General features: G+C 44.0%; 1 protein-coding gene across 4 annotated transcripts in view; it reads right to left on the bottom strand.

Annotated features, from left to right (window-relative positions):
- ank2b (ankyrin 2b, neuronal) overlaps window positions 1–22,172 on the bottom strand; it is a 113,774-nt gene that overhangs the window by 18,208 nt on the left and 73,394 nt on the right. For 3 of the 4 annotated variants that reach the window (XM_087838046.1, XM_087838049.1, XM_087838048.1), the window contains 18 exons: window positions 21,613–21,716; window positions 21,378–21,416; window positions 18,382–18,606; window positions 17,438–17,536; window positions 16,410–16,564; window positions 16,117–16,328; window positions 15,805–16,009; window positions 15,637–15,733; window positions 15,340–15,568; window positions 15,022–15,147; window positions 14,771–14,893; window positions 8,179–8,211; window positions 7,964–7,985; window positions 1,669–6,171; window positions 1,145–1,222; window positions 888–1,019; window positions 662–799; window positions 240–474 (listed from right to left, as the gene is read on the bottom strand). In XM_087838046.1, the coding sequence (XP_087694172.1) occupies window positions 240–474; window positions 662–799; window positions 888–1,019; window positions 1,145–1,222; window positions 1,669–6,171; window positions 7,964–7,985; window positions 8,179–8,211; window positions 14,771–14,893; window positions 15,022–15,147; window positions 15,340–15,568; window positions 15,637–15,733; window positions 15,805–16,009; window positions 16,117–16,328; window positions 16,410–16,564; window positions 17,438–17,536; window positions 18,382–18,606; window positions 21,378–21,416; window positions 21,613–21,716 (6,755 nt within the window). The remainder of the gene's footprint in view (window positions 1–239; window positions 475–661; window positions 800–887; window positions 1,020–1,144; window positions 1,223–1,668; window positions 6,172–7,963; window positions 7,986–8,178; window positions 8,212–14,770; window positions 14,894–15,021; window positions 15,148–15,339; window positions 15,569–15,636; window positions 15,734–15,804; window positions 16,010–16,116; window positions 16,329–16,409; window positions 16,565–17,437; window positions 17,537–18,381; window positions 18,607–21,377; window positions 21,417–21,612; window positions 21,717–22,172) is intronic. The other variant, XM_087838047.1, reaches the window with a different exon arrangement.

Raw genomic sequence — 22,172 nt, 5'->3', positions numbered from 1 at the left:
ACTGTAAAAGAATATATTTCACAAGTTTAAGGAAATTAAACCGACAATATTTAATGCATAGCAGTAAAAACCGAATTAAGTTTGCAAATCTGTGTCAAAACAATCACTAAAAGGTGGTAATAAAGGAAGCATCTTAGCAAACCGCTTTTAAACTTTTGCAGAGCATGTGCACAGCTGTCAATAAACAACTCGATAATGTGGATGGGGTGACATTAAACGAAGCATTCAGAGTAACTCACTGTGTTGTTTCCATCTCTTTTTGTGGCTTGTCTTTGTGGACATTTCTAAGAAGGCCTGCTGCTGTGGAGTCTGTCACCGGTCGTCCTGTTGTCTCGTGAAGGGATGACAAACTGGATGAAAGGTCTTCTGCTGACACTATGGGAACCTGTTGTCCTGAGCGTGGACTCGTTTTTGCAGCCTCTGTACGCTTACTGATCCTGGGGCTGTCCATGTCTTCATGAAGAGCAGAGAAACCTGATCGGGCACACAGGACAGGAAGCCTTAGAACCTCTCAACAGCCAACAGCTCACGGTCATATCACAAGTTTACTAGATTCTAGTAAACCTCTAGTAACTAGAAGACATCACCTAATCGTGTCCATGAATCTTCCAGTTTTCTGTTTTATTATTGTATACTCAAAGTATTTGGTTAGCTTGTGCACCTTCACTATGGTCCTGTGCTATGGTCCACTCGATTTCTGCATACGTATGTGAGGTTTCTTCTTCAGACGTCCTGCTTTCAATAAGGTGAACAATATCCATTCGATTGATCTTTGTCAGTCTTTTGATAAGTGTTGCTTCTGTTCAAACAGAATCAAAGTTTCACTTTCACAGTAAAAAGCAATAATTCTGAGAAATGTGTACCAACTACAGGAACTAAACACTGACCCGTGGCGAGATTTCCCTCCCTCTCTGTCCAGACTTTCAGAAGAGCATGGCTTTGGTCTTGAAGTGAGTTGGGGTTTCCAGTTCTTATCTCATTGATCCTCTCCTCACTGAAGTCAAGCTCCTGTGCTAACTCTGTTGGTGAGAAGATGACACAGTAACAATCGTGAATATTTGAAGATACATCTGGTGTATCTTGAGGGCCTGCCAACTATGCATTGAGCTTGAGCGCTTCATCGCTGTGATGAGGTGTCACTCACCCGTCCAGCTGAAGCCAAGGTGGTCAGCTATAATGGCCAACCGTTGCTCTTTTCTCTCTGCTTCATCCTGTGGATCTACTGCAAATACCACCAGACAGCCATGAGCGGTCAGAACCGCAATGTGTTCCAAATGTTCACAAAAAGTAAAACACCTTCACTGGCTTTCTTTTTCGTGTTTGACTAACGATGTCTTTACATAGGATTAATTAAGGATCCAGACCTACAGCCTAGAGCATGATGTGTCATTTCAATCAATTGTTGCCATTACACTTAATTGTTCTGGATATTATTAGTCACATTTTAATCTTTAAAGTTATTTTCACAATAAAGCCTTTAAGTCAATCTTGAGATTTTCAGCACACATACAAGGAAAGTGAGACATCATTACGAACAAAAACACAGCTCAAGCAACATGTTTTTACTTCAAGAAGACATAATCACAAGAGACAGAGAGGCAGCACCTTTAGCTATCGTACTAATGAGGCACAAGAGATAGAGAATAGCCCCTTAAACTGGGGGGATACCTTGACTTTGGACTTTATCGTCTGGGATTCGCTGCATCTGTGTCTCAACAGGTTCGTCCCACAGTGGTCTAATGGGAAAGATGTCTCCTGAGGGAGGGAACTGCATCTCTGGGAAATGTTCTCTTTCTATGACTAAAGGATCAATGAGACTGCTCTCATCATCTGAGACGGTGGCCTCAACCTCTTGCTCTCTGTCTGCCTGTGCCAACCTCGCCACCAGTTTTGCTGCTTCGTCACTTATCTCTTCAAAGAACTCAACGGGCTCTTTATAGGGCTCCCTTTTTTCTTTAGTGGGTGTTGTTGAATGTGACGACTGACCGCTTTTGCCTCGGACTGGCAATCTGGACTGAAAACCCTTAGATTTTGCCGCCTCAGCACTCAAAGGACGACCCTGTTCTTTTTTAGATGACCTGGGAGACTCCCCCTCACAGAAACTCTTGGCTTTGGAAGATGGAGTCTTGGTTTTGACATCCACAGAGGGACCTGCGTCTGTCTCAGATTTTCTCCTTGTATCCTTTTTCACAGGGACCTTAAGTTTTTTGTCTTGGTTATTTTCAGCTCGTTTGACAGTAGAGTCAGGCTTCATCGTGCTAGCTTTAACGGGAATTCTAGATTTAGATTCAGAAGTAGAGATGGCCTCTTTTTTAGGAGTGCTGGAAGGGGAAACTGCATGAGATGGAGAATGGATTGTTGATTTAGCGCGGCCTTGAGAAGAAGTAGGCTTAGCTGGTGCTTTGACTGGAGTCTTTTTAACACTACTGGAAGCGCTTTGTTTGGATTTCCCTGTTGTTTTGGGGGCTTCTATTACTGACTGTGGTTCCTCTGGAGAAGAGTCAGAGGACTCTTCCCCCTGCTCAGAGTAAACTGATCTAGTTATAGTAGTATCTGCCGTCTGTACATTTGTTATCATTTGACCAAGCGAACTCGTGTCTAAATCTAAGGATCTTTCAGTTATCTCTGCTTTCGTCTCTAGAAGTTCTGGGGATGTCTGATCTTTCTTTGTAGGTTTAGCTGAAGCTGAAATGCCCATTTTGGGGATTTTAGATTTGGAGGCATCAGCTTTGCAGCTTGGCTGTTCATTTTCAGGCGAGGACTGAAGCTGTGAACCAGCGGTTTCTTTGGATTGCTCACTGTTATCAGTCTTAACCTCTAGTGTTAAATTGAGACCAACTTCCGGTTCTGCAGCAGATCTTTGACTCTCTTGTCTGGGCTCTTCTAAGATAGGCTCCTCTAAAGGCTGTTCTCCTATCTGGAAAAAGGCAAAGCCAACAGCCTCTTCCTCGTAGCTCCTCTTTGTCATGTCAATAGCACCACTGCGGGTCATCTCAAAGAGCTTCCCTTCCTGGAATAGAAAGGGATTGGGCTCACTGGTGGGAGTGCTCTCTTCTGTTGGTGTCCTACCAGGCGTGGTGTCTGGAGACTGACGGTCAACAACCAGATTCAGTATCTTCTGTTCCTCCTCTTTTACGCGAGCTTCGAACGTGGCATCATCCTCCCGCATTGCAGACCAAGACTCTGTATCTACCCTTGCAGTGACACCTTTGGACTCGGTCCTGGGAGGTGTGTCGTCGTCCTCTGTGTCATCGTAGATACAGACCTCTGGTTTAAACGTTTCCCTTGTCTTACTTGTAATAACAGTTTCACAGAGTCCGGCCTGATCTCCTTTAACTTCATCTGTGACATTACTACATCTCAGCACACCTGTCTGTGGCTCACTAATCTCTAACTCGTGACCATGCGTACCATCTCCTCTACCTTCCCTTGACTTCCTTAAGCTTTCTTCCTTTTGCTCATCAGTCCTATTTTTAGTATTTGATGTTGATGCCTTTGTGTTGCTATGGTCTTTATGGGCTTTTCGAGATAATGGGCAACTTTCTTCTTTTTTCATTTGGGATTTTGAATGATGCTGGTCTGAGACAGAGTGAGGTCCCTCTGAGGTGACACTGGTTGATGATGTGCTCTTGGCCTCTTTGCTGTGGCATCCATCATTCAAACCTGCTGAAAAAGGAGAGGGAGGTTGTACTTTAATAAGGGGATCAACAAAAAGAGCTAATTTTGAATCCTCTGTGGGCGTACTGAACCCACGTTCACTTTGCGATAGCTTCTCACTTTCACAGCTGTCATCCCCTATTTTGGCATCTTTTCTAGACTTCGTTTTGCTCTTCACGTCTTGTTCCATTTCATTAAACGTTTTTATTTTGGCTGCCATCTTAAACATCTCTTCCTCAGGAGTGATCTTTCTCCTAGCTTCGTGGCTGTCTGATGCATTATCTTCCTCTGGGTCTTCAGGGATGACAGCCGGTTTTGATAGAGCAAAGAGGAATGAATGATCAGGGGGTTTGGGGTTTACCTCATAACTTACCTCTTCAGAACTAGGAGTGTCAGGGGAGAGGGGGCTCTTACCAGAACTTGTCATCTGAGACGTCTGCTCACAACTGTCATCATCAGCACTAGCCTCATGGTCTCGAAGAAGCCTACTGGGCACAGTTTCCTCGGGGAATTCTGCATCTTTGGGAGGCTCTGGATGGCTATAGGATTTGCTAGGTGGACCTAGTGGGAAGAATGGGCAGCTTTGTAGCTCTACAGGACTGCTCTCTAAGGAGTCATGAGGAGGTGATTCCTTAGTTGGGCTGGGTTCAATAGAGTCTGGGGATTTGTGGGAGGAATTTTCTTCCATGAGAGGACTACCCTCTAACGAGTCTCTGTGGCTTATTGTTAAAGAGTCATCAGCTAACGGACTGAGAGCATCTGCGTCTTGTTTTAAAAGTAAGTCTAAGCTGTCGTGAGGCTGAGACGAGGATCTAGGGGCTGACGACCCAACTAAAGACAATGCTAGCTGATGATCGGGGCTTTCGTCATCGCTAAGAAAAGTTTCTATAGTCTCTGAAATTCTTTTTGTAAGCTTTTGTGGTTTTGACTCACTCCTCTTAACAGATATAGACTCACTTGTAGTGTGGTCATCTGTAGCCTTGCTGGAAGAGACAAGGAGGGTCAATTCTGTAGAGAGTTGGTCACCAGTGGTCCCTATACCAGAATCCCCACACTTCTCTGTGTCTTTACTCTCTTTCTTTACTGTTGTGGCAGCTGGTGCCAAAGTTGTAGAGGTCTGCTTTACAGTTTTGGGAGAAAGACCTAGACTTTCAGGGCTTGTGCCTGGAGTGGCTAGACCCTCATGTTTGTAACTGTCTTCAGAGCTCAAATGAGAGGATCCATTTCCAGAACTTAGGGAGTCTGCCACACCCTCGTGTTTAGAGCTGCCAGAGCTATCATCAAGGCCACCATTTCCAAAGTCTACAGTGTCAGCTAGCTCTGAATCAGCAGAGGGTTTTGTGTCTTTGTCTTGCTGACGGATCAGTTTCTTTTGGGGTTTGGAGTCCAATGACACTTCTCGCTGTTGAGGGACGTGTGAAGCTGCTGCTTTCGTCGTGGATTTTGTGTGGATAGTTTCAGATTTAGTGCTTTTTTCTGATTTGGATGATGTTTTGAGCTGAAATAGCCCCGACTTTCTCTTTGAGGGGTCTTGACCCGTTTGGAAGGCTTGCATCAGCTCTTTAACTGACATGGTCTCTTCAAGTTTTTCAGAATCAGCTTTAGGGGATTTATGCGGGGCCTGCTTTGACTTAGCGGTTTCTTTGGCTTTTGGGGAGGATTTGCTCATAACAGGCAAATGCGTAGGTTTGCTTCCAGTGACCTTTTTGCTCTTTTGCTCTGCCTCCACTTTCTGTTGTAAGGCTTTGACTTTGTCCTTGATTGATCCGATGGGAGTTTCTTCAATCACTGGGGACACAGGGGATGCTGCCTTGGCTGTGGGCACGCTTAGACGACTCCCTGTTTCTGTCGATTCCCCTGCCTTCCCCTGCTCTTTTCCCTTCCGTCTCACTGGCTTTTTAACATCACCAGTGGCGGGTTTGTCATGAACTTTGGTTGGAGTGGTTGGTTTAGTACTTTTGCGTAGCACAACATCAGTGAATCTTTCTTGGAAACTTGTCTCTTTTTTGGCTTTAACTTTAGAGCTTATTGGTACATCCAGCAGGTATTCTTTGAGGTCACCACTGTCCTTGATGGCTTTAGGTCTGGGAGTCCCTCTGTTACCTCTACTTTCCCGTAAGACGAGCTCTTGATTTTCTAAAGCTGCCATCTTTTTGGCTTCTTCTATCTCACTGTCTGAGAGGAGGACCCATTCCTCAGCCATTCTAGCTGCTTTCGCTGCCTCCTCTGCCACCTCACCCTCATACGTTCCACTCCTCAGTATTTCACTGACTTTCTCTAGGTCCTCTTTGACTTTCTCTAAGTCTTTTTCCATTGTTTCTAACGCTTCTCCAGAAACTTCCTCGGTCCCTTTCTCTAGACCACACCCTCCTAAGGAAGGGGATTTCTCAGCGGAGTCTGCAGTCAAGATGACAGTCATTTTGATCAAATCTTGTTTCATCTCTGACACGTCGGACAGAAGATCTGGTTCTCGAATCAGCTCTGATTTCAGGACTGACGTCTCCGTCTCTTCATCTTCCATACGGAAGAAGAACAAGTAAGGAGTAAAGAAAATTAAAAATTTAAATGAAAGGAGACAGACATTGGAGAATGTGGTCAGGACAAGATTGGAGCACACCGCAGGGATCATAGGACAACAAACTGGTTTCTACTGTACACCAGGGAATCAAAGGAATTAGGCTTGTAGTTTCATATGTCTGTGCTGTGGTAAAGCAAATGCTAAACACATACCAATGGGAAAGGATATGAGCAGGAAATAACTTGCTTTTACACTTGCATCCACACTCACGAGACAAAAATACAGATCAAAACTGGAATTGATAAAAAACTAGCATGTGACGGAGAAACCAACAAAACCAACAAAACCAACAAAACCAAAACAAAACATGTGAAACAGAAACAACATCAAAACATCTCAAGATTGCTCAGATGTATGGAAAACGTCACTAACTATGAAAGAAAGCCAGTGATAATGTAAATGGCGTATGAGGATTTGCCATGTTTAGCTCTATCGCAAAGCTAATATATTTTATTCCAAAGAAAGGAATGAAGGAATTCTATTTCACTCCATTCTGCTTTCGACTAAATCAACATTTGGAAGACAACCGTGATGAAAACTCACAAAAAATAGAAACAGAAGCAAAAAACTGTGACATACAGAGCAAACAAAATGAACTCTCACTAAGAGGACGTTATGTATAATCACACAGACACACAGCACACACATTCATTTGTAAGTATGGCAAGTTATTTCCATGCAAAGTAAAGGGAAATGATGATGGAGAGGTCAAAGAGTGATGAGAAAGTTGGTACTTGGTTGCTTGTCTTCTTTCAGTAATGTGGTGAGTTCTGGGCCCAGTTTTTAAAATGTCAGTGACATTGATACTCAATAACACGTCCTTTAGAAACGTAACGCTAACAAATATGGGTCGATTTGTTAAATAATTAACATGTTCACATTACCACGAGACAAGCCATGGTGGAGGGGAGAGGGGGAGGAGCCTGACTACACTAGTAGCCAACTTCAGGAGCTTAGAGCATATGATACCAGCACAGCCCCAGTACAACATGGCACAAACTGCACCACAACAACAATAATGGGAAGAAACAGGAAGTTCAGAATTAGGAAGGTGGAGTCTGGATGTGCTTCACTCATGACGAATCACATTTTGTCTCCTTTTAAAGGTCATTTATTCTGTTACTATGTAACGGCTACAGTCATTTAACTCACATCCCACGAGCAGCTGTGAATAATGTTACTGTTGAGTCTCTTTTTGATCTAACCAGTGCAGAACGAAGTGAGGAAATGCAGAATAAAAGCCCAATGCTGCACCTCTCCACCCACCTGGCCAATCAGGGCCAAGTGCAACCACATCAGCAACCACGATTATGACGGTGTTAGCGCTACGCTGGCTTTCAGGCTAGCACATAGATATATATGTATAGGCCGTCACATAAACATCACCACAGTATGAATGAAGATCATATTTATGTACATACGTAAGTTGCATTGTTTAACTCTTTCTTCGTATCTCCAATCTCGCATTGTCAAAGAATGAAATTGGATTAAATTGAAACAATGAGGCGTAAATCATTACAAAAAAAGAAAAGTAGAGAGAAACATAACTTTGAAAAGATGGACTTCAGGGCGAATGTATGAGTCTGGTTATTCCTCTGCATTCTCATTACTAATGTTATTCACACCATTTATGAGATATATCATTTTGATTAATAAATATATGCATTTTATCAAAGAGCAGCAACCACGTTAGTACAAGCTGCAGAGCAAAGTAAAAGTATGTCTTACATTTCTCGAGCAGTCTGTTGGTCTGAAAAAGATCACATGGAAACAGTTAGGATGTTTTGACCGCTGCACGTGCTAATTATTTAAACTATCACTACACCTATCACTGAGGGACAGAGCACAGATAAGTCACTGCTACAGTCTAAACTACAGACAGAGGAAGAGACAGATTAGTGGAGCTAATGGGAACACAAGTGAGAAGCGCTGGCTGCTTTTACCTCTTCCTCTTGCTCCTGGTCTGAATCAGACTCCTTTTGGGAACAAGAAGCAGCAAGAAGCAGAACGATGTACAAATAGAAACAAGAGCAGTGTTAAGGTCAGACAAACCAACGGTTACCATAGCAACAAGAACAAGAGGTCAGTGTGGATGTCAGTGAAAGTCAAAGTGGTCTTCAGAGATGGACTAGGTAAATATATTACAGGTGTGCTACAGCTGTGGTCGTCAAAGGAGCTTGCAAAGAAAAGCTTCTGGACTTCTTTAAGTTGCTTGAAGACGTTTCACCTTCATCCGAGAAGCTTCTTCAGTTCTAAGGTCAAATGGTGGAGAGTCCCAGATATAAACCTGGTGGGAGTGTCCCCCCACAGAGGGACAAAAGGACCCCCTGATGATCCTCTAATCGCCTGAGCCAAGGTGTGGAACTGGGTGTGGGTCCCAATCAGCCAGAGTTTCGGGTGAGCTCATTGTGAAACCTGGCCCCACCTTATCATGCGAATTCCTGAGGTCAGATGGCCCAGGATGTGAGTGGGCGTTAAGGCGTCTGGGAGGGATCTCAATCGATTGTTAAGTGGCTTAACAATGTGGTGTATGCCGTACAGTGCAGCGAGGAATGCCCAGACCTCTACATTGGAGAGACCAAACAGCCACTTCACAAGCACATGGCACAACACAGAAGAGCCACCTCCACAGGACAAGATTCAGCTGTCCATCTGCATCTTAAGGATAAAGGACACTCTTTCGAGGATGCCAATGTTCACATTTTGGACAGAGAGGACAGATGGTTTAAAAGAGGAGTGAAAGAAGCCATCTATGTCCACTGTGAGCGACCATCTTTGAACAGAGGCGGTGGTTTACGACACCAACTCTCTGCCATCTATAATCCAGTTTTGAGATCCTCCCCAGACGCCTTAACGCCCACTCACATCCTGGGCCATCTGACCTCAGGAATTCGCATGATAAGGTGGGGCCAGGTTTCACAATGAGCTCAACTGAAACTCTGGCTGATTGTGACCCACACCCAGTTTCACACCTTGGCTCAGGCGATTAGAGGATCATCAGGGGTCCTTTTGTCCCTCTGTGGGGGGAAACTCCCACCAGGTTTAAATCTGGGACTCTCCACCATTTGACCTTAGAACTGAAGAAGCCTCTCGGATGAGAGGTGAAACGTCTTCAAGTAACTTAAAGAAGTCCAGACGCTTTTCTTTGCAAGCTCCTTTGACTACGATGACCTGGATGACTGAGAACCTTCACAGACATACAGCTGTGGTCAGAAGCTTGCACTGATCATGGATGTGGGCAATCGTGGCTCAAGAGTTGGCAGTTCGTCTTGTAATCGGAAGGTTGCCGGTTCGAGCCCCGGCTCCGACAGTCTCAGTCGTTGTGTCCTTGGGCAAGACACTTCACCCGTTGCCTACTGGTGGTGGTCAGAGGGCCCGGTGGCGCCAGTGTCCGGCAGCCTCGCCTCTGTCAGTGCGCCCCAGGGCGGCTGTGGCTACAATGTAGCTGCATCACCAGTGTGTGGATGTGTGTGTAAATGGGTGGATGACTGGATATGTAAAGCGCTTTGGGGTCCTTAGGGACTAGTAAAGCGCTATATAAATACAGGCCATTTACCATTTTTACCATGTTATGGTCATTTTGGGCTTTTTTCTTTCTCCAAAGGGGGAAAATTCTCAACATAAATCTTTAATTACTTTATTTTGGATTCTTTCTCATCCACACAGGCTCACAGGTATAGATGCATATTTGGTTAAATGTCCCGTACCTTTGACCAAAAGCATCTGCCATAGTTCTGTCTCTCCTTGGCCAAATTGAGTTCATTTAGCTGATCTGGGGTTTGAACCTCACCAGCTTTTGTCACTGTGGCCAGATAACTCTTTGTCTTGTTTGGCCATAAAACATGTGCAGCTGCAAAGTTCAGTCACGATTACAGGTGTCGGTTTTGGAGCAGGGGGTTCGTTCTTGGTGACAACCAGTCCACGGTGAGCCCTCCCAGTCCACGGTGAGCACCCACCCAGTCCACGGTGAACCCTCCCAGTCCACGGTGAGCCCTCCCAGTCCACGGTGAGCACCCACCCAGTCCACGGTGAGCCCTCCCGTCACTGTGGACTGGGACACTGGAATGCCTGAGCTTTGGTGCTAGATTGTCCCTGATCATTAGATCATCTGAGTGTCACAGTTTGGGTTTTCTAGCAGATCTGTGGTGACAAATCGAAATAACTTGTGCTTACATACAGTTGTCTGAACTGGTGATTATGGGAACTGTAGCTGTTAGAAATGGTGGAAGGACACCGCCAACGTGCTAATGCAAACCTCTCCTTCTTCAGAGAGCTCCTGGACTTCCTCATGAGGACATGTCTGTCCAGTGAGAGCTGCCAGATAAACCCTTTCATGCTGGAAAAAGAAGCTACCAGTTGTAGAGAAGTATAACTACCAGAGTTATTACTAGTCTTAGTTTGTCATTTAGCTTAGTGCGAGTTAGTTTGGAGGGCGGGTTTGTGCCTTTGTTTTGTTTGAACATGTTTCTTTTTTGTTTATTTCGTTTCCGTGTTAGTCTTTAGTACTTATTATTTATGGCAAACACCAGAGGTAAGATTTTATTCAGTTTTAATTTTGTTAAAGGGCGAGTGGATATTATAACTAAAACCTTTCCTCACATGTATCTGTTTTAGGCTTATCATCACTCTGACTGTAGAGCCGTCAGCAGCACACACAGTTTAGTCTCTCTGTGGATTAAAGCTAAATAACCTTCTTATTTAAAGCCATTAAACATGTATTTTGTGCCATGAATCCACCTTGGAACAGTTCATAAAATGACCGTGACATTCACGCCCATGATAAGTCCAGGCTGACCACAGCTGTTTATGCAAAAACAAACAAATGTTTCACAGGGCTTTAACATGACACCAACACTATCCACAGTGTTAAAGACAGTTACTATTAATCTTTGAGTGCTTAGACTCTTAAATCATAAATATGAAAACATTATAAACAAGTCAGTAATTATATTTAGGACATGAAAGTAATTTGGATTTATTTAAGAAGTTGATCAGTGGGACATTAGTACATAATATGCAACGTTTCCTCAAAGCTGCACGTGTGCAGTTGTGCACTGCTGGCAGGTCTCTGCACACAGACAACAATCTACCCTGAAGTTAAAATTAATACTTTAACAACTCTGTTTTGCAGTGTTAGTCAGTGACTGGCTGCTCCCGTGTGGGATTAGAACGATGTCACCTTATCCCATAGTCCAGCCAATGATGCGATTCACATTCGTATATACGCAGCTAATCAACGTGGTTAATGAAGTTAATGACAACGTGTACAACCATTGGAGATGTGAGCAGGACAGACGGAACAATTGACAGAAAAAGTGTGGACTTTATACCAGTTTTTAAATTGTGTTGATCGTAAAACCAGAGTTATGATAAAATATCTGCAATGTTTGTTTTTCTTCCTGAATACTGTAGTTGTTTATATTTACTGCGGGAAGAAACGGTGAAAAACTATGGAACGCCAGGACTGCCATAATGAATTAATTAAATACACCATTAAATAATTAATTAAATGTGGCAATAATTAATTAAAATCAGAAATTTAATTAATTATTGCCACATTTAATTAATTATTTAATGGTGTATTTAATTAATTCATTATGGCAGTCCTGGCGTTCCATAAAAAACTGCGTTTTATAAGGAAAACGCTCGAAAGTGCTCTCCGCCTGTGAGCAAAAACAGCCCCCCTCCCAAGTCCCCTCCCTATTGGTGGAAAAATGTACCATGTCGACCAATCAAAAAATGATACAGCAATATGGCATTTAGTTGTTTAGGAAGGGGGAAGTTTTAGGAGTGACGGCGAGTTTGAGAGATTTGCGACGTTTAGCACAAATCTTGTGTAGTTAGTGTGTAGTTAGTGTGTAGTTAGTGTGTAGTGAGTGTGTAGTTAGTGTGTAGTAGTTAGTGTGTAGTCAGTGTGTAGTGAGTGTGTAGTGAGTGTGTAGTCAGTGTGTAGTCAGTGTGTAGTGAGTGTGTAGTGAGTGTGTAGTTAGTGTGTAGTCAGTGTGTAGTGAGTGTGTAGTGAGTGTGTAGTCAGTGTGTAGTCAGTGTGTAGTGAGTGTGTAGTCAGTGTGTAGTGAGTGTGTAGTGAGTATGTAGTCAGTGTGTAGTCAGTGTGTAGTTAGTGTGTAGTCAGTGTGTAGTGAGTGTGTAGTGAGTGTGTAGTCAGTGTGTAGTCAGTGTGTAGTGAGTGTGTAGTGAGTGTGTAGTCAGTGTGTAGTGAGTGTGTAGTCAGTGTGTAGTCAGTGTGTAGTGAGTGTGTAGTTAGTGTGTAGTGAGTGTGTAGTCAGTGTGTAGTTAGTGTGTAGTGAGTGTGTAGTGAGTGTGTAGTGAGTGTGTAGTCAGTGTGTAGTCAGTGTGTAGTGAGTGTGTAGTCAGTGTGTAGTGAGTGTGTAGTGAGTATGTAGTCAGTGTGTAGTCAGTGTGTAGTTAGTGTGTAGTCAGTGTGTAGTGAGTGTGTAGTGAGTGTGTAGTCAGTGTGTAGTCAGTGTGTAGTCAGTGTGTAGTGAGTGTGTAGTTAGTGTGTAGTGAGTGTGTAGTCAGTGTGTAGTCAGTGTGTAGTGAGTGTGTAGTTAGTGTGTAGTGAGTGTGTAGTCAGTGTGTAGTTAGTGTGTAGTGAGTGTGTAGTGAGTGTGTAGTCAGTGTGTAGTGAGTGTGTAGTCAGTGTGTAGTGAGTGTGTAGTTAGTGTGTAGTGAGTGTGTAGTCAGTGTGTAGTCAGTGTGTAGTCAGTGTGTAGTGAGTGTGTAGTGAGTGTGTAGTGAGTGTGTAGTGAGTGTGTAGTGAGTGTGTAGTTAGTGTGTAGTGAGTGTGTAGTCAGTGTGTAGTGAGTGTGTAGTCAGTGTGTAGTGAGTGTGTAGTGAGTGTGTAGTCAGTGTGTAGTCAGTGTGTAGTTAGTGTGTAGTGAGTGTGTAGTCAGTGTGTAGTGAGTGTGTAGTCAGTGTGTAGTCAGTGTGTAGTCAGTGTGTAGTTAGTGTGTAGTGAGTGTGTAGTCAGTGTGTAGTTAGTGTGTAGTGAGTGTGTAGTGAGTGTGTAGTCAGTGTGTAGTGAGTGTGTAGTCAGTGTGTAGTGAGTGTGTAGTTAGTGTGTAGTGAGTGTGTAGTCAGTGTGTAGTCAGTGTGTAGTCAGTGTGTAGTCAGTGTGTAGTGAGTGTGTAGTTAGTGTGTAGTGAGTGTGTAGTCAGTGTGTAGTCAGTGTGTAGTCAGTGTGTAGTGAGTGTGTAGTTAGTGTGTAGTGAGTGTGTAGTCAGTGTGTAGTCAGTGTGTAGTCAGTGTGTAGTCAGTGTGTAGTCAGTGTGTAGTGAGTGTGTAGTTAGTGTGTAGTGAGTGTGTAGTGAGTGTGTAGTCAGTGTGTAGTGAGTGTGTAGTCAGTGTGTAGTGAGTGTGTAGTGAGTGTGTAGTCAGTGTGTAGTTAGTGTGTAGTGAGTGTGTAGTCAGTGTGTAGTGAGTGTGTAGTCAGTGTGTAGTGAGTGTGTAGTGAGTGTGTAGTCAGTGTGTAGTCAGTGTGTAGTTAGTGTGTAGTGAGTGTGTAGTCAGTGTGTAGTGAGTGTGTAGTCAGTGTGTAGTCAGTGTGTAGTGAGTGTGTAGTCAGTGTGTAGTGAGTGTGTAGTCAGTGTGTAGTGAGTGTGTAGTCAGTGTGTAGTCAGTGTGTAGTGAGTGTGTAGTCAGTGTGTAGTGAGTGTGTAGTCAGTGTGTAGTCAGTGTGTAGTGAGTGTGTAGTCAGTGTGTAGTGAGTGTGTAGTCAGTGTGTAGTGAGTGTGTAGTCAGTGTGTAGTCAGTGTGTAGTTAGTGTGTAGTGAGTGTGTAGTCAGTGTGTAGTTAGTGTGTAGTTAGTGTGTAGTTAGTGTGTAGTGTAGTCAGTAGTTTTGTTGTGTGTGTCAGAACAATGAGGCGACTGCTGAGTGTTACAGGTGTTACAGCAGTGATACATCTGCTGCTGTCAGGCCTGCAGGTATCAGGCTGTTGTTCTCCTTCATCTCATAGTGGACAGAGATTATTTTTTGTGGCACAAATAATTTGTGTGGCATCAGATTTGATGCAGAACAGCTGATTGTTCTGTAAATAGTTTGAAATGTTTGTTTAAAAAACGCCTTGACTGCATTTTTAGGTAAACAGCTGCAAAAAACTTTGTTGTTTGCATAACTCAGTTACTTTTTTGAAGAAGTAACTTTATAATTAATTGCCCAACATTGGTCATTATTTACTGTATTTTGCAGACAGAGTTACAGACTCTATCCCAGGCCACAGACTCATAATACAAGTCAGAGCAGTTAATTAAAAGTAGTCTAACATAAATGCTGTAATGTGATTACTTTAATAAACATGTAACTTGGATGCTGGCGTGACCACAGTGCACACGTCTGCTGTCAGTGCGACGCTCAGGGAGTTTGTGCGTTCACACACGTGAAACATCAGAGGGAACATTGATAATATGTGTTATTGCAACAGAGTTACCAGCAACCAGAGGACATGTTAAACGACTAAAACCAGCACGCAGCTTTCACTCATAAAGACGACCGCCAGCATCAACACCATCCTTACCTTGCAGTATGATGGAAGTGTGATGTTGAGATTGCATATAGCGTTTTGTGCAAGTGACCTGTAGTTCCTCGGCTCTTTCATAAATGACAAGCGGCCACACGGCTCCTGAGTGTTGTCTCTGATCTGCCAAAGCCAAGCGGGTCAACGTTAGCCAGCTGCTCGTTGCTAAACCGACTCCATGATATACGAAGAAAGATCATGAAAATACGATGAACTGCGGCAATGCTTAGAAGAAACAAACGATGACTCACTTTGATGAAGAGTGCTAATCGGTTCTCCTTAAAGGCGTAAAAGCTGAAGAGGTGATGTTGGCCGCTTTTCGTGAGGGGAACGAGGTTACCAAAGCAGTCTGCATAGATAGGTTTGCCTTCCAGGACCTGGTAAAGGTGACACATGCAGACATGATGGGATAATCAGGATTTTCCAGCTCCATTTATGACATCTCACATGTTTACATCCTTTAGATATTCTTCTTAGAGTAGAGTCGACCGCTCAAAGGTTTCATTGGGGTTTCAGGTCATTCCCGAACTCTTTCTTGTATAACTTGGTGTTAGACTCTCCTTTCTCACCTCTACGTCTCGGCTGCGCGCCACCTCGGTGAAGTTCTCCTGCTGTTCCAGCGTTTTATCAATCTTGTCATCGGTCATACAAAAGCAGCGCAATCGCGCCTCGATCGGGTCGTGGGTCTTGGCGAAGATGACAAACTTGGCCATGTAAGGGACACAGATGATCTCCCGATACACCTGAGTGGAGAAGTTGACCGACTCCTGGACTTGCCGACAGTCTATGAGCCAGAACCTAGAAAAGAGAAGAGGGTTAGGAGCGAGCTGTTGTCCACGAACAGATGTTTGGTCCAGCTGTTTTACCTGGCGGACACGTTGGTGGTGAAGGACACACAGTCATTAATAAAGGTTAACGGAGTCGTTCCTGTTATATCCTCCCACTGGGCTGGCGTTGTTCCACCTGCATGACATGAAACGTTAGAACGTGGAGACGCGTCTCAGCTTAACCGTTAACATTTGAACTTTTCTAACCGGTGATGCTACAGAGCAATCGTAGGGTGGGCGTGTCCCCTCCAAAGCCGTTGAGGACGGGGTCGGAGCTGCTCTTGGGGACAGGGATCGTCATGGTGATGGGTTTATGAAACTTCCTCCTGCGCGGCTCCAGAGTGACGATGGGACTGAAGCTGGCCTTATTGCCCAGGATCTTCCTCACGACATCTGTGCTCACTGGCTGGGCCTGCGAGACAAGAGGGAAGGCTGGCTGTAACTGCACGCACACATGCTAATAATAACGACAGCACAAACAGAGGATACATGGAAGCTAACCACAGACTCGCTGTTTACCTGCAGTCCAACCCTGATCCTCTTGGTCAGCGCCCCCTCAGGGAAAACCGCCTGAACTTGCGGTACAACAGTGCTGCTGAGGATGCCTCCTTCAGGACCAATCAGATTACTGTCCTGCTTGATGCGTGACACCACAGCAAAGTATTGTGGGAAATCTCTAGTGATGATACGGCAAATGCGTTTCCTCTCTAGCTCCTCAGGAGTGTCCAGTTCTGCAGAAGGTGAGACAGAAAAGACGTCATCAGGCCGTTAACGTTTGACGGCGGCGGCGTCAGCCCGTGTCGGAGACTGACCCTCGTCCATGCCGTTGAGTATCTGGTTGAGCTCCTCTTGAGTGTGTTCACAGTGATGCTCCTTCCAGCTCTCTCCTGTTTCGCTCCGCAGAATCACCAGCTCGCGCTCCTTCCCTCGGAGGGCGGCGAAGTGAGGGATCTCCACGATGACAGGACTGGAGGGACAAGACACGCTGGGTAAGTCCAAGTAAAACGTGGTGTGATGGAATATAACAGGTAAGAGTGCATGTGTGCATGAGGTAAGTCTGTTCTTTGACTTCATCTTTGTGTCTGGATACGAGCCCGACTGTACCTGTTCAGACACAGAGGGCATCGCTCCTCCTGCTCTTCACTGCTGTGTGAATTACATTTTATTTTTCCTGCAGCTGATGTGTTGACACGTGGTGATAAAGACCAAACTTGTAGAGCTGTGCTGCATAAATGCACCAGCAAATCTAAGGTTGATTTTAGGTTGATTTATGATCAGTGTATTTCTAATAGTTAGAAAACGTCACTCTGAGACTTACCTGATGAGCACAATCACAAACTAGTTACAACGTGTATCTACGAGAAGCGTCCTGCAGGCCAACATCGGGACAAACACACATTTATGTGATATTTATATGGTTACCTGGCCTGACAGTGTTTGTTTATTACACTCTAAATACTGTTGATGTTTTTACTTCGACCACTCTGACAAAAGGCAGAAACACATCAATTTAAAATATACTGAAAAGCCCAAATATTGGTGAAAACATCAACATGTGCCGATGACTGAAGTGTGCACTCATATTCTCCTGCTTCCCTTCGACTTACAGGCCACACAACCATGTAAATTTCACACATACGTGAGACACAAACCTTCCCCCGAGGATGAAGAAAGAAAAGGGAAACGGCGAAGCAGGAAGGAAGTGACAAGCAGTGGGAGGCGTGGACACTGAATGAAGTGGATTATGCAGCATCAGCAAAAACACGACAGCACAGTAACAAAGAAACTGGCATCCATGGATCGTTTCATATGCAAAACCACAGACTGGTTTCCACCCTACCCAAGAAATCTGGTCCCCGGTGGACCGAGCTGGAGGATTCGGGTAACCAAACTCTCTCCCTCGTTTAGAGGTGGGGGGGCACTGGGGAGGTGGAGTTTACTGATTGAGCGAGCGTCCGTATGCAGCAGTGAGGAAGAAAGAGCACACACAATGTTTGGGTTGAGCGCCGATTTTCTCTTGGCTGCACAGTGAGGACGTCCAATAGAGACGAATAAATGACAAATAAAAACATACATTTACCCCAAAGCTGCTTATATTTGTACTCAAGTCGGTCTTTTCATAATAAAGAAGACCGACTTTGTAGTTCTTTCACTGAAGAAGTCCTCTGATAAAGCAAGTTTGAATCTGTTAGACTATTTTTCTGTATTTTTATTCAAATTAAATCTGTTCATTTGAAATGAGCTCATCACTGTGTGGGGCTAGTTTCACTGCAGAGCTGCAGAAACATTTCACATCACAGCAAAAACTTCTGCAGCAAATCTGTAACTGTGATCTCAAACGCTACCAGCAGAGGGCAGAGTTTCAGTCCACATATCAAACCAATCATGGTGCGAGACACTGCAGCTGGAGTTAATAAGAAAAGCTGTTTCATCAAGTGTTAGGGAGAAAGGTTAGAAAGAGTCGCACTGCAGCTGTTATGAAAGTAAACAGGCCATGCTGGCAGATCGCTGGCACTGAAGCGAGAGCAAATACAGAGACAGTCTGAGTCAGGCAGAGGCTGGCAAATTAATCTGAAAGAAAAGGGCAGCACTTTGTAACCTTTGCATTTATACGGGAGTCAAATTAATAACAGGATAGATGTTCAAAGAAAAGAAGCACTTTTGTCCTGCCTGGAAACTTATTGCCATAAAATATTCAAGACTTTGCAAAATACTTCAAAGCTACTAGCAAATAATTAACCTCCATACATCCAGAAGCTTCTACCATCATTAGTCCTGTCTTACCCAAGGAACTGGGCTCCAGAGGGTCCCACCTCAATGAGCCTGCTGGCCAGACCCTCCCCCTCAACCATGGGGGGCATGGTGGCCAGACGGTGCCTCTTCACCAGTCGGCACGTCACTCTCGTCGGGGCGCTGCACTTCCTCGGCGGGATGATGATGCGGAGGCCGTTGTGTCGACAGCCGCGCATGGCTCCGCCCCTGGCATCTACCATGAAGCTGACCAGGAAGCTGAGAGGAAGCAGGAGATGCATGCACAAATGAGACGCCAATATTGTCCAGTTCAGTCTAAGTCAGCTCCATTAAGTGGTGAGAAAGCAGACAGCAAAGCTTCACGACTGTTTGAACAGGCTTTAAGATGCTTCTTCACTGAGTGCGCACACTTACACAAAGCTGTTTACTTGCTCGAGTTTTTAACACAAGCAACAGTTGAGTCGTTAACTACGCATTTGAAGGCCCCGTTAAGACAAGGACTCAAGAAAGCACGAGATATGAGGACTAAGGAAGATCCTGTCAGCGTGTTGGCCTGGGACACTTTTGTTCATCAAACGTTCCTTCACTAAAGAAGCAAACACACTTTCTTCTTGAACTATATTTATTTATGGTTTCTAAGTGAGCTTATTTATCTTAGACCGTGTAGCAACAATAGCACAACTATAGCACAGTCTTAACTTCAGTGAACTGATTCAGTGCAGTGTTGCCAACTTAGCGACTTTGTCGCTATATTTAGCGAGTTTTCAGACCCCCTAGCGACTTTTTTTCTAAAAAAAGTCGCTAAAAAAAGACGTGAAAGCGCATATCGCTTTTACTCTCAACAAGCAGCGGGTGCTGTAACGCAGTCAGTTCTTCTTTTACTCTTTTACTGTTGTTGCTGTTTTGTGGATCACAAGGTTTAAAACTACTAATAAACACACACAAAGTAACTCCACCAGAGTGCATATTTCGGGTCACTTTTGCCGGTCCAAGCCCGGATAAAGGAGCAGGGTTGGAATTGTGACATTAACAAAAACAATAATTGCTAAAAGAAATTTAATTTGTAGTTCTAAATAAATTCTAACTGCATTTAGGACTCACTTTATGTCTCTTCCACGATGTTATTTCTCTCTCCAACAACGTAGGTTACAATTACATTAGCATGACCAATTATGCAAATTAGGTGATGACGTCATTTAGCGACTTCTAGCGACTTTTAGGACAACCAATAGCGATTTTCCTTACTGAGGAGTTGGCAACACTGATTCAGCGAGGTCAGTAGACTTAAGCTAGCTCACATAGCTAGCATTAGCCAATCTATGCTCGTGGAAACAGCAGACCAGAACAATGCATTTTCTTCATGAACTATATTTATTTATGGTTATTAAGTGAGCTTATTTATCTTAGACCGTGTAGCAACAATAGCACAACTATAGCATAGTCTTAACTTTAGTGAACTGGTTCAGCGAGGTCAGTAGACTTAAGCTAGCTCACATAGCTAACATTAGCCAATCTATGCTCGTGGAAACAGCAGACCAGAACAATGCATTTTCTTCATGAACTATATTTATTTATGGTTTTTAAGTGAGCTTATTTATCTTAGACCGTGTAGCAACAATAGCACAACTATAGCATAGTCTTAACTTCAGTGAACTGATTCAGCGAGGTCAGTAAACTTAAGCTAGCGCACGTCACGTAGCATTAGCCAATCTATGCTCGTGGAAACAGCAGACCAGAACAATGCATTTTCTTCATGAACTACATTTATTTATGGTTTCTTTAAGTGAGCTTATTTATCTTAGACCGTGTAGCAACAATAGCACAACTATAGCATAGTCTTAACTTCAGTGAACTGATTCAGCGAGGTCAGTAAACTTAAGCTAGCGCACGTCACGTAGCATTAGCCAATCTATGCTCGTGGAAACAGCAGACCAGAACAATGCATTTTCTTCATGAACTACATTTATTTATGGTTTCTTTAAGTGAGCTTACTTATCTTAGACCGTGTAGCAACAATAGCACAACTATAGCATAGTCTTAACTTCAGTGAACTGATTTAGCGAGGTCAGTAAACTTAAGCTAGCTCACATCACGTAGCATTAGCCAATCTAAGCTCGTGGAAACAGCAGACCAGAACAATGCATTTTCTTCATGAACTATATTTATTTATGTTTCTTTAAGTGAGCTTATTTATCTTAGACCGTGTAGCAACAATAGCACAACTATAGCATAGTCTTAACTTCAGTGAACTGATTCAGCGAGGTCAGTAAGCTTAAGCTAGCTCACATAGCTAGCATTAGCCAATCTATGCTCGTGGAAACAGCAGACCAGAACAATGCATTTTCTTCATTATGTTTAATCTTCAAATAGAGATGTTACAGAAAAAGGATAGCTGCACTTTAACATAGACTACTTATTACCACGGACAACTCTATGACTGTAGCATGGTAGCTAACGTACGCTCAACCTTTGGTTTCTGCTTTCTCAACACTGAATGGACGAGAGCTGCTCTGCATTCAGGTTTGACCTTCACTCTCCATGCACAGTGACGAGTATGGATCACACATCCCAGACCGACCGTGATGAAATGACGATATGACGCTAAAGACAGTTCTTGGCTCAGCTTCAGTCAAACAACCAGGTGAGAAAACCCAACAACAGACGTGAACAGCTGTTAAATTAATGTTAGAAGACGAGATTAGAGTAAACTGTAAGTTTATTCTAATAGTCTCCATACCACGTGACGTTAGTAGAAAGGTTCACGAGACACTGAATGAAGTCAACAAACATGTCCTCAACCTTCAACCTGATCTAAACTTTCCTGAACTTGCAGCGTCATGATGCCAACTCTGGAAAGTTTAGAGAGTTTATGTTTAATTTACGTTCAGGCTGAGATACAGAAATATACACGAGATGTTGTCTGTCGAGGACGGTGCAACACATACACCTCTCCATAGGGAGAGCACACAGTGAGCGGAGAAGGACGGTGATGAAGGGGAATGAGGTGCAACCAAGGTGCAGAAGGTCACCTGCTGTGGTCTCCATGATCATGGCACGGAGAGGAGTGGCTAAAACAACAACCACAACAGACAGAGAGGAATCACAAGTCAGGCAGAAGAAATCAGAGAGGGAGAAATCCCAGCAAGTGTAAAAAACCAGCAGAAGGAAAAGCTCAGCAGGATTTCCATCTACGAGGATCCACAGAAAACAGTTTATTCACAGAACTCTGTAAATGCTGACTTTCCTCAGTGCTGCTGTGCTCACCCTGAATGGACAGGGCTGCAGGACAACGCCACATTGTCCAGGTTCTCTGTGCCCCAGCTCAACCGGTACGAATCCCTCTCAGTCTCCCTGGCAAGCAATGAAACCTGGAATGAAACAAACTTCTTATCAGAGACCAGATAAACAATACCCATGTCATCTAGGGCATTGAGAAGATCATGGGATATACTTGCTCCTGAATTTGACAGAAATATAATCCCCATACAAAACAGCAGAACCGTGGGTGGAGGAGTGGGTCGGGTGGGGTTGCAGCCCTTCTTTGATCCATCCTCGTCTTTATCATACTCACATATAAACAGTTTAGACCTAAAACCCCACTAACTGCATGTCTTTGGAGTGTGGGAGGAAGTCAGAGTACCCGAGAGAACCCAGGAAGACACAAGGGGAACATGCAAACTCCACACAGAAAGGGTCAGAGGTCGCCTCCAGGCTGGATGAATGGACTGGTGCTTACACAGAACTCCTGTAACTAAATCATCCAGGTGCTAAACATCCTCACACAACATCTTACTCACAGATTGGTGTGCAGACTAAAGTAGCTG

The sequence above is a fragment of the Neolamprologus brichardi genome, chromosome 3 (assembly GCF_056152115.1).
Source record: "Neolamprologus brichardi isolate AB-2024 chromosome 3, ASM5615211v1, whole genome shotgun sequence".
Classification (NCBI taxonomy): Eukaryota; Metazoa; Chordata; class Actinopteri; order Cichliformes; family Cichlidae; genus Neolamprologus; species Neolamprologus brichardi.
This window is presented reverse-complemented; position numbering and strand designations above follow the sequence as displayed.